The sequence below is a fragment of the Malurus melanocephalus genome, unplaced genomic scaffold (genome assembly GCF_030028575.1).
Source record: "Malurus melanocephalus ecotype Western Australia unplaced genomic scaffold, MMel_1.1 scaffold_385, whole genome shotgun sequence".
Taxonomy (NCBI): Eukaryota; Metazoa; Chordata; class Aves; order Passeriformes; family Maluridae; genus Malurus; species Malurus melanocephalus.
In genome coordinates, this window is record NW_026623617.1 from 410,312 (window position 1) to 423,081 (window position 12,770).

General features: G+C 35.6%; 1 protein-coding gene across 1 annotated transcript in view; it reads left to right on the forward strand.

Moving 5' to 3' along the window:
* LOC130581134 (dynein axonemal assembly factor 11-like) overlaps positions 1–12,770 on the forward strand; it is a 55,567-nt gene that overhangs the window by 20,687 nt on the left and 22,110 nt on the right. Inside the window, exons 5-9 of the mRNA XM_057379066.1 lie at positions 3,159–3,326; positions 5,364–5,441; positions 8,366–8,538; positions 9,497–9,696; positions 10,780–10,965. Coding sequence (XP_057235049.1) covers positions 3,159–3,326; positions 5,364–5,441; positions 8,366–8,538; positions 9,497–9,696; positions 10,780–10,965 — 805 coding nt within the window. The remainder of the gene's footprint in view (positions 1–3,158; positions 3,327–5,363; positions 5,442–8,365; positions 8,539–9,496; positions 9,697–10,779; positions 10,966–12,770) is intronic.

The window sequence follows — 12,770 nt, forward strand, 5'->3', positions numbered from 1 at the left end:
AAATGGTTGTCAAGCACTGGAACAGGCTGAGCAGGGAAGTGGTGGAATCACCACCCTTGGAGTTATTTAAAACTCATGTAGTTGTTACATTTAGGGACATGGTTTTTTGATGGATTTGGCAGTGCTGGKTTGTACTTGATGATCTTAAAGGTGTTTTCCAATCTAAACAATCTCTGATTCATGTTCYCTCTCTCCACACTTGCCTGTCTTCCCCACCATCCCCACACTCCCCTGGCAGCCTCCTGCCTCCCTTGGTTAATTGTCAGGTTTTCCTCCTTCCTGGCAATAACACCCCATTTWATCTCACCATGTAGGGCACCAGGGTGCAGTTGCCTCTCAGAACAGCCCCCAAGAGGGCCAGCAGTGGGAAATGAGGCGGCCCAGGTGGGCACCCATCTCTCTCTAAGGGGAGATGCTGGTTCGGATGGTTTATSTCTGATGTGAAAAATAAACCAAAACAAATGAGGTCAAATACTCAATTACTTATTAGTGGATTATCTTTTATAGGCACAGCAGTATGACCCAAAAAACTGAGTGCTCACACAGCTTGCTGATGAAAAAGGAGTTCCTTTCCTCTGTGATTTTTCTTGTAATCTGTTTTGATTGTATATTATCATCGGCCTGCCAGTCCCATGCTGGGCTAAAGCAGTGCTTTGGACAGGAACTCTTTCTCCCTGCRTGAAGCTGGCAGGTGCCCTCTTGGAGCAGGTACTGCCTCAAGGAGAATGGCTTTATCTCCTGAACAGCACAGCGTGAATTTGAGTCTTAAAATAATGGTTGCATACTTCACTTTTCTGAAATGCAACATCCCCCACTGTTTTGTGGTATACCTGCRTCTGTCCACCTGCTTATTTTTTAAATTTCTTTAATGTTAGCCTTCATATCTGCCTCCTTTCTTGAGTAAAACATGTCATTTTTGAAAGCYCAGGCATTAGAACCTCAGGTTCTGTTCTCTCCACTTGATTGATGCTATCCTTTATTTCCTCCTGTGYTCATGGGAGTCTTGGAGTAGCTGTGATATTTCAGGTCACTGGTGCAGTCTCCTGTTACTGCACACAACACCAGAAAATCTGGTTAATGAGCGTCTCAGTGAGTTTAGTGTGTCTTGTCAATGTCCTGGAAATGCTGTTATTTAAAATTTTATTTGATATTTGTTATTGTTATTTCTTGCAAGCTTGTTTCCCTCATTCCTCTTAAATGAACTAGATCTTATACAAAAAGTCAAATATTCAGGCAGTTTTCTRCAACAGGACCCCAAATTAAGTTTCTAAAGATTCACTGTAGCTTCTATTGTGAATGAGTGTCTCTGCTTTACAAATCATCTACTAATGAAAGTGGACATTTGTGCAGAATTGCTGCAACAATAATTTCAATTTTCACCAGCAAGTGAAAATTGGATGGTAATTAAGCCGTCAGGAATAGTTTGTATGACTTCTTTTTGTRTAAAGGGTATGGAACATAATCTTGCCACCAATGTTTATGTATGCAGATTGTGGGGTATTGTTTTCTTGCTCAAAATTACATGAAAATAGCGGCACTGAAAAATCTGCCACCAAGCTCAATAGTAGGCTGATACTTTTTTTTTCTTTTAATTTCCAGCAGATTTGCTGAGTAACTTATTAGAAATGTCAATTTTTTCATGTTTACTGTGAAGACTAAAGTATTTAGTCATGATTATTGACTCTTTTTTTTCTCTTTTCTGTGTTACTTTAATCAAGTTCAAGTTGAAGGGAAGATGATTGTTCACATGCAGCAAACCTGCTCAACGTGGTTAAAAGAGACAAAGACACCTACCTTTCCCAATATGATTTACGTGCAGACAAGTTCCCTTCTTAGATCAATAGCTGTATCTCCGCATTTAATTCTGTAAAATAATTCTGTCAGGTGAAACTCTGTTGRGCAGAAGGGAGCTTTAAGCCTGGACATCTATAAATAAAGTAATATAAACAAAACCAGTTTCACCCCTTTCCCAAAGACTGCAGACAGAGAAGTTGCATGGACACATGTGAGTTTGAGCTTTATTGGTACATAGTTTGCTGGTCTGTGGGAATGTGTGTAGCCATTCCAGGACCACTAATAAAACTGGATAATTTCACAAAGTCTCCCCAAGACAGAGAAGTAAAAGAACACTTTTAATTAATGCATGGTAGGAACGGTTTGTTTTCACATATCTTGATATAATTTTTATTTTTACTTATATTTCTTCAGACTCTTTTTGAAAGGCTTTGTCGTATTTTTTTCAGCATTAAAAATCATGAAAATACCTATGCTAGCTTGATAAACGCTATTTTTTTCCTCAGCACTTCACTGTRGTTCAGTGCTTGTCAAGGAGAGGAAAGTGATGTCTCTTTTTGGTGCAGTGTGCTGGAAACAAAGATCTAGCTTAAGAGCACTGTTTCCTGCAGAATTTCTTTACCTTCATTATACAGAACCTTTTCTCTGTTTGAAATATTGCCTGGCATTAAATATTACAACATGGTAATGCTGAACCCAGGTCTCTGGTGTTTTTCAGCCACTGAAACTCCTTTGCTGGCTCTCATGAGCTGGTAGTGCCTAAGACATACCAGTTATATATCTAATATAGTATTGCTATTTATCAACATGAATTAGTTATGGTTTTGCCATAAAAAAAAATATCTGCCTACTTTCAACATTTAGCCCGCAAATCCAACTTCTCTGCACACTGTGAAGAATATTATAAGACACTGTAGTTTTTTTCCCCTCCCCCATCCCCTGCTGCTGTCTGTGGTGTGAACATCTGGCATCTGGAAATAAAACAGCATAAAACACTCCACTGCTTGTCTACATGAATCAATCTGCAACCCAAGCTATGCTGAAAATAGTGGCTGCTGAATTAATTTCTGCAAGGGTTATATCACATTCTTRTGGAAGACTCAGCAGTTTTCATGTGGATTTTTCCAAATGTTACAGGTGACGTGATCAAGTTYCACAAAAGATGTTTACTGTGGCAGAGTGGGTCGAAGTTGCTTGGTACTTGATATCTTGTTATCTTTTCTTGCAGATTTTATTTTTGTTGTCATTCCTACTTGTCTATTTGATATGGTGGGACAAAATATTTTAATGATTTTTTAATTTACTCGTAAATCAGATGGCAGAAAATTACTAAAGGGTAATATGACATTTAATGTTTCTTTCAGTCACTGAAGATCTTGTTAGACGACGTGCGGAACATAACAACTGTGAAATTTTCTCACTGGAAGAAATCTCTTTACATCAGCAAGAAATAGAAAAATTAGAGCACCTTGACAAATGGTGTAGAGATTTAAAAATTCTCTATCTTCAAAATAATCTAATTCCAAAAATTGGTAAGTCTTTTCTCTATATGTTTCTTTTAAAATGGATTCACATGCATAATTTCGAAATCATGCAAAAAAAAAAGTATTCTGTTATAATTAAGGGAATGTGCTCCTAACAAGAGTTCCTTTTCTGGTTTCTGTATTTAATTTCTAAGAAGCTCAGAAATTTGCAAGGGGAATTTAAAATGAAAAAGATAGTACTGAAATGCAAGTCACTTGATCAATTTTATTGATTGAAATTTCAAAAATCAAGATGTTKCTTAAATATCCCATTTTGTGGCAAACAGAGAGACAAAGAATTTAACATRTACCATTGACCATGATATCATAGGCTTAGCTCTTTCAGGCTTATTTTAAAATTCCATTTTTATGCAAATCATTTTGTTTTGTTAGCACTGAAATAATTTCTATTCAGATAAAATGCTTGCTTTTGTGCATGAAGCAAACTTTCTGAAACAAAGCCTTAATTGTCTTCTTGCACCACAGAAGAGAAAATTTCATGTGGTCTAGTTTTGTGGAATAGGTCTAGGTGTTTTATACTGAAAAATGCAACATCAAGTCTTGGGCTGGAAAAGCTTAGATTCTACAGATATTGTATAGATGAACAACGAAAAGTTGGAAGTGTTCAGAAATTATRTTAGTATATCTCTTTGAAGTTCCTTAAGAGGAAGAAAAAGATACTCAGGTTTTAGGGGGAAATTCTCAGGGTTAAAGTGCTCAGAACTTGCAGGCAAATTCTTTAAGTTGTCTCAAGGGACTCATGAGGAGACTACTGATAACGTATGCATTTCCTAAAGTGGAGGAATTTTCTCCCAGAGAGAATAAGTTATTTTAAACTGCTTTATGCTTCTTTGCCCCATTAAAAGAGAGACTAAAATATGTTGGTTTTCTCTCTGTTAATGTGTCCTTCCTAAGGCACAAGATTTCATCTTGTGGTTTTTCTGTCAACACTCAGGCCTCCTTCAGGTTAGTCCAGGATATCATATTCATATTGTTGCTTTTTTGGACACAGATTTTTTTTTTTGGCAATTTCATTTTTGAGACAAGCAATTTTTATCTCAACATAATCTAAYGTAGGAGTTGAAAAAGTATGCAACTTAGTGATTCATATATTCTTGTATAATGTAGCAGCTTTCCAAGGTAATACCTTAGTAACAAATGCAAAAAAAAAAACAAAAAAAAACCCAACCCCAAAACAAAAAAATAACCAAAATAAACACCAGCAACCCCACCCCACACTATAGTGGTGACCAAAAACCTTGTCATCAGGGGCAGTGTTAGAAAGTATTGAACTTGAGAAGAAATTCTACCCAGTGGATRCAAAATGTCTTTGCAGAAGACACAGGAGTTCCAAGCACACTTCTGAGTATTGCAGCAAAATGTTTTATGTTGGCTCTGTTGGACTGTGTCTTTTCTTTTCTTAAAAAAAGCCTTTATGCAGCTCTTGAGATCAGCCTTGCCTCATAAGCAGGCAGTGGACTGCCAGGCATCCTCTGTGGCTGTGAATGATGCCATGGGCTTCAGCACTCAGCTCTCTCACATCATCATGTGCACAGGCACTGTTGTTACAGAAATATTGTAACAAAAACAAACCTCCAATCTATGCTGCACAAGTTCTTGCTGAGAGATTAATGTGATCATTTGTTTGTGAATTATGAAGAAAGCACCTCTCCATGTTCTTAATAAGTTGTGCTAGGTTTCATGTCACCAAATTTGAACATATCTCTGATTTCCTGAAAAACRAAATATCTTACCATGCTTTTTTAGCCCTTCCTCTTGAATAAGATATGTGTTTTATGGATTTGCGATGAAAAAAACTGGCTTATTACTTTCTTTATTTATTTTTGCTTTTTTATTTTGTGTTTTTAGAAAACTTTTGTTTTGTCTTTTTATTAATATTTAAATGTCAATGTCCAGTAATGCGATACATATTTGTCTTTCCTACTTTTCTTCTTTTATGTTGCTTTGAAGTAAAGTGACCTAGTAAAATGATAATGCCCTTTCCAGTGCTGAAAACTGAAATAATTGATCTATGTTTTGTTACAGAAAATGTGGGCAAACTAAAGAAGCTGGAATATTTAAATGTGGCTTTGAATAACATTGAAAGAATTGAAAATCTGGAAGGTCAGATTTTGAACAAGCCATTTTTTCTTTTCATATTAGAATACTAAAGTTGTGACTTGGTATGGAAGAAGATGGAAGCCATTAAGCATGCCCACGTGTAGGGGTATTTTGTGGATACTCAGAGCCTCTTTGGGTGCAGGGTTTCAATAAATKCTTCTTTGTAGCAAGTGCTTCCTACTGCTGGATTTTTCTCATTGATCTTTCCTAAATGTCTGTGGATCACATTTCAAGTCATCTCCAGTTCAGCAATGAAGTGTCRCACACAAGGAATCTGTGCTGAGAACAGGTTGCATTGAGGGTCTGGGTTTTTTTTTTTTTAAAAAGAGGTTTTCAGAGGATTCTTTTCTCTTTCATTGCTTGAAATCCTGTCTGTTTTATCTGTTTTTAATCCTTTATCCTGTCACTTCTGCACATTTCAAGCGCAAAGATAGGGCATTTTCCAAAATTAAAATCTAAGACTGGCCCATAAACACAATCTATATTACTTGAATAATATATGACTTGATTGTTTTGTATTTCTTGATTCTGATTAGGCCAGTTGCTGATTTTTTAAGATACCCACTTTGTCAAGGTTAAAAAAAAACAAAAACCTAAGCAAATGGTTGGGTGGATGGTTGGTTGGTTGGTTTTTGTGGGTGTATGTTTTGTTTTTGTTTTGTTTTTCTTTTGTTTGGTTAGTTGGGTTGTTGGTTGATTTAGTTTGTGTTTCTAAGTCTGCAAGCTGGTTCAAGAGGATGGCTTAAATAAGAAGCAAATAGTCTAAATACAAGTTTGAAAAAGTTGAAGAAATAGGTAATATAGTACATATTTGGGAATTTGTTGAGAAAGCTGCATTTGTTTTCATGCCACTAAATTTTAAATTCATCTATCAGGCTGCATAATTTATTACTGTGATCTGTCACTTACTTAGGAGTTAGAACCTTTGGGATTAGCCCTTGCACAAATTTGGGTTATTTAAATCCCCTAATAAATTGTTCTGCATTGTTTACTTTCTTACAGCTCCACTGTGCATAAAACTTAGCAAATAGACCAGGAAAGGAAAGTGATTACAGTGATGTGAATCAAAGTTAAGCTTGCTCTCAGCTAAAAGTTTTACTCTTGGAGTCAAGGTTATGATTCACTRTTGTGGTTTAGACCTTGGCCAAAAGCCAAAGCATCCACAACATTTCCCTTCCCAGAGAGGCAGAGGGGAAAGTAAAAGCCCAATTAACATTAAAATCTATGGCTTTTAGATACGATAGCATTGAAAAAAAAAGTTATATGCCCCAGAAATGGTCAGACAGGCTGAATAACTTCAGTTGCAAAATAGATTTATTACTAAGTTTTCTCTCTGTGAACTTGTTTCTCTCAGGTCGTCCCTCCCCACCCCTCCATGCCTTCCATGCGCAAGGGGGCAGGGTATGAAAGTTTTAACATAGATCAGATTACTCATTATGGTTGTCGTCCAGCATCATAGGAGAAGCGTTCTTACAACTACAAGCTGTGGAAGTTCTTTTCCCAAGAACTGGTGGCGTGGGATTCTTTTCTTTACCTCGTGTGAGAAAGSGAAAACAGTCCTCCAAGGCTGGCTGTTTCACTCCGGGAGCAAGGCCACTCTCTCAAATCTCCTGGCAGAACACAGTCTCTTCTAAGCATCAACTCACTTCTGATGTGGGAGAGAGGRCACCTCTTCCTCCTTTTTGGCCTATGATCAGTCCAGTCCTCCAAGGCCAGGCTGTTTATTTTGGGTGCAGGGCCTCTCTTTTCTATACAGGTCTCCCATTGAAGAAATAGTCATTTTGAGAACAGCTTGGTTTCTCCATGTGGTTGAGCACCACAGCAAGAAAAGAAAAAACCAAAAAGCATCTGTCTTCTCCTTTGCCTCTCTCTGACCTTGTGTCTCCATTTTTTTTTTTTCACATCTCCTCACCCTCCTCCTCTATCTTCCCCCAGTGCATGATACTAACAACCTAAGAACTAATGACAGCCAGAAACTATCTTGTTTTGAATTCTTCTTAAGTACAAGACCATACGTCATCACAGAGGTGTAACTAGCATTGCAATTGGCCCAGGCCTGACCAGCAGCCTATCCATCAACCTCAGAGCTATAATGGATTGGCTCTAAAACGCAGGGGCAGGGCTCCTTTTGCTGGAGAAGAAGGAGAAAGCTTCCAGAACTTTCTCACAGGAGCCGTCTTTGTGGTTTCTTGGTTCCATCCCCCCACCACCAAAAAACTGGACCAAGTAAAACCAGGACATTAATGAACACATTATGGTAAAAGGAGAGGCTGATAAATTAAATTTTCAAGAGCATTTTGTTACCTAATTTAGAGTTTCTGTTTGTAATTAATTGTTTYAGTTAACAAACACTTTCTCAGCMGTATTTGCAATTTAACCASTGATAAAGTATTTACAATGATAGCTAAGTCCAGATATCCAATGATAGCAGTGGAAAACCCAACTTGTAGTGAATTTTTGGGAAATCTTATAGTTTTTTTTGMATAATATTACCAGAGATTAACCATGCACAGAAATGGAATTCATAATTGATCCTGCTGTTCTGAAGGAATTGGACTGGATTTTAGCCATATGATTGATCTTTAGTTGAGGAGGGGTATCAAGGCAATCAGACTGTTAAAAGCAAAGTCCAGTTTTTCTGAAATTGAAACATTTAATAGCTCATCTATAAAAGTCCACAAAGTTTTGATACTGATAAAACTAATAATATTGGTATTTTGTRTTTTATTTTGTTTTATTCCTATAAATACTGTGACCTGATAAACTTTAGTTGTGAATCACTCTTTCATTCAGAAAAGATGTGTTCTGATAGAATGAGACCAGTTTACAGAACACAAATTGAGACAGCTTTATATTCAAGTGTATRTATGTATATCATGTGTGCATTTATGTTATGGGCAAATTGAATTAAGGTTTCTTTCAAACAGGTTGTGAAGAATTGAAGAAACTTGATCTGACAGCAAATTTCATTGGTGAACTCTCCAGTATCGAATCCCTAAAATGCAATATACATCTGAAGGAACTGTTTCTAATGGGTAACCCATGTACTGAGTTTGAAGGTTATAGACAATTTGTAGTGGCAACTCTTCATCAATTAAAAGTAAGATTATACAATTTAAATTTAAATCTAAATAAAAAATGAGTACTGTTGGCTGAACATACTCATCCTAAACAAAGTAAACACTTGTACTAGGAAAGCTAGTAGAATTTTGCTTACTGTYCACAGGAATTTAAATTCTATTCTGAAGAATAAGTGACTACAATAAATATTATAAGTGGTTCTGTTTTGATGGAACCACAAATATTCATTAACTTTTCTGTCATTGTTACTGGAGATTCTTGAAGTTTTTTTTTARATTTTTTCCAAAATTTCTAATTTTTTTTTCTGTTAAATTAAGAGTTCTGGCTCTTTTTTTTTCCTCATTGTTTATATATACAATGTATTTCTAAATTATTAGCATGATTTGAAAAAGTTACTAGGTTGCTGGTACTACTCCAACAACATGTACTAAAACTGCAGTGTAAGACAGTAAAAAAATCCACCATTGGCTGTAAATAGATACTTTGAGATTGTGGTTTTGTGCTCTGACTGAATTGATGTAAGGATTTCCTGTCAGTGAAATAATCCCAGGCCTGAAATATGCTCTCACAATTYCCCTCAGAGAAGCACAGACACTGCTTAACTTGTTAAGAGTAGATTCCGTTCTCTCAGTTAGCAATAAACTTGCTCATCAAAAGAAGTARTTTTGGGCTGAATCAAGGTCAGACAAATACCAGAAATGGCTGAAGGGGCTCTCTTTACTGTAGTCTAATAAGACCAATTAAAATTCCTGGAAAATGCTAAAAGAAGATCTTAGACACATAAAACCACTTTCAGGACTGAATAGCAAGTTATTGTTAATTCTTTTTAATAAAGTGCTATGGATGTGTGAAAGATGCATTTGAAATTATATACAGAATTTAATGATCAAAATTAGCCTACAATTTARTAGATTTATTGATTTGAATATGTTTATAATTTCTCACATATTTATATTGATTTTTTCTCCTTTGGGAAGTATTTGGATAGTAAAGAAATAGAACGTTCAGAGAGGATTAAAGCACTTCAAAACTATCCAGAAGTGAAATGGAAAATCAGAGAACAGGAACAAGCTTACCTTCTCAAAAGGACCAGAGAAAAGGAAGAGGCTCAAAGAAGTATGCGAGAAAGAAAGGACAAGAAACAAAAAYATGTGGACTCTAAGCTTGGATTTGACAGGTAACAGTAAATAAAAATGGTTTGTGAGTAAACATTATTCTTCTCTTTAYTCAGAAGTTTGGCTTTTTTAATGAAAGAGTTTATGTAATGCCACTTAAATATTATTGTTCTTTATTGTTGMTTCAAGCAGAATGATTTGTTCTCATGCATGTTATCTCTATGAAAAACATAATTAATTGCAAACACAATTTATTATTGACTTGCGAATGCAGTACAATAGAATTTTTGTCCCAAAACTCCAGGCTAAATTGTCTGGGTGCCAAAATAGTGTGATTGATAGTTTTTTTTTTTCAGAAGAACAGCTGGAAATTGCTATTTAAGGTAATGCAGGGGTTCCAGRGAAGGCAGCTGTTCACCTGTAAATGCTTTTGCCTTAGCATTATAAGATCTGAAGCCTGAAATGGAAAATTGCAGGCCTTCGGTGTTGATTTTTTTACTTCTTCCACTTTATGTCACTGATATTACCTAGACAGCAGTAGGATTTTTGTCTGGGGTCATCTTCTACTGCAGTTGCCATCCATCTTATTTTTAATCCAATAGACACTTAGTTCTGTGGTGCTGCCTGCAGAGCTTTATCTTCATAGATCATACCTGTATTGAAAATTTAGTTTTCTCTCTGTATTGATAGGTAATTACAGAGGCTTAGAACTAGGTGAAAAAAATTATTCAGGTGCTAAAATGGCATTTGAGGATATGGTCATTGCTATCTCATAAATATCTAATCTGTTGCTGCCTAGTTGGGAATACTTAAACATCACATGGACTGAATGTTTTGTCTCACCTGAAGGTTGTGAAAATTCTGCTTCTGAAATTAAATCTGTTGAACTCTATCTATCAGGGGATTAGGTAAGGCCGTACTATCACTTTTTAGTCAGGATAATGAAAAACATTACATCAAAATATGTTTTGTTGATKGACCAGAGAAGCAGAGCAGAGAATGTTCTCCAAATATATAAGATAYCATTCTTGGTGGAAGTTGTACATGTATTATTGGGTTGAAAAAATATGATTGCAGTGATTTATTAGCATGTACTGTTGCTCTTCCTTCATTTCATTTGGATAATATTTGAGTGATTTTTGTAGCCCAGACTCCCCACAGGAAAAACCCAATCAGGCAGAAGGAGATGGAGAACAGGAAACTTGCAGAACAGTTGAAAATGATGAAGAAGACAGAAGATTTTGGGAGGAGCCTACACCATATACCCCAGAATCTAGATTAGAAACTCACAGATACATTGAAGAAAAACGGAGAGCTAAAGACAATATAAGGTACTTTTTTRTTTTAACATCTTCGATGAATTGAAGGAGAGAATGTCTAAGGTACTGAGAACAGGCATGTGACTGCCTGACATTAAAWATTACAGAGAACTGGCAGATTAAATCCCTGTTGCATGTGAAAATAGGCTTATACAATCTAAATTAAATATTCATATTGTTCACTTGTTTTCTTTCATTTTCTAAACTTCATTTATGGTACTCTTTGTTTTTCCTCAGATAGATTTTTTTTAAAATATAATTTCTTTTCAATTTCATTTTTTTGAGTTTTGAAGTTTCACTTTTCTGCAAGCTAACTGTTTTGTGTAGTTCAACATTTAATACTCTTCCTAAAGCATTTATCCATACTGCAGATTGCATTATGTAAATGTCATACAGACCATGTTACAAGTTTTCCGAACAAGTGGCATTTCAGGCACCTTTTCTATGTAACTGAGAAATTTTTCTCATACKTTATCTAAGATATTTGTCACAAGTAATAAGATTCTTCCTGCTACTTGGCATGGTRAATCTGAAGAACTCTGGTCTCTGAAAAGCCTTTAAAATTTTATAAAGTTGTTACTGCTTTTGCTGAACATGCAAAATTCATGCAGATACTAGCAAAACATCCCAGTATTTTATTGCTGCTGGCTTATGGGCTCCAGAAACATTGTAAACAATGTCATTTTTCTTTTTTGTTTTCTTTATCTTTTACTTATGTGGCATACTTTATACCAGAAATTTTTTTAGCTGTTCTTTTTAAAGGCATGCTTTTAAAAAGTTTTTTTCAAGTCTAAGTATTGAAAAAGTCAGTCCTAGGGAACTCTCCAGGAAATCTGGAAATGTGCATAACTTGTTGCTATTATTAATCAAGTTCTGGCACTTTCCTGGAAGAACTACTGTGAAACCCAGATTCTAGCCAGTTCGTGTTTAGCTATGTTTGGAAGTGCCTTGCTCTAGTCAAAAGCAAATGTGTTCCAAATGCTTCCCTTTAAGGATTCAAGGAGAGTCCAAATAGTGTTACAATAGAGACAGAATAATTAATTTCTGGATTTTTCTAAATTTCCAAGGCATTTAAAGGAGTTAAAAATAGTTTCTGGTTCATTTTGCTTCGGTTTTGGGAAAGGTGCTTTGCATTTCCTGTAGATGCTCAATGCCAGAGCAAGGCTACTCAGCTCAGTGCAAAGTTCAAGTTGTGCACTCTAATGATTATGACAGGAGTGAATTTGCCTTAAAATGGTTCACATGAGTAGACAATTTCATCTGGGAACAGGTTTTTAAGAGCTAACAGGAGGTAGGATATAATTTGTGAGGTGTTTCTGGGAACATCTTTAGAACAGAATGGTGGTTCATTCACTTTGCATTTAATTGTCAAGTGCAGGAATTCAGGTATTAAGATTGGTAGCCCACAAATCCCACATGAAAACTGWTTTATATTATAAAATAGAATTTAACACTATAAACAGAAATAAATTGGTTTAATGTAGTCGTTCCAGTAGCTCTACTTGAGTGCTTTTATTTATTTTTCAAATCCATTGTATTTATAAACCAAAACTATTTTTATGGGTTTTTTTYYCCCAGGGTGTTTTAAATCTAAAATACTTTTATCCTTCMTTAGTGATTCACCTTTAACATTCTGTTAATCTCAAATATATAATAAGAAATTGCTTCAGGAAAAAAAGAGAAGCAATGCATTGCTGTTGGGTTTTTTTTTGACAAATGTTTCCTTTTTAATATGCTGGCTGAAGAGGCCATATCCACCATATTGACCAGATGAAGAGTGAATTAATGCAATGTCACAATTATAGTGCTGTATTTTT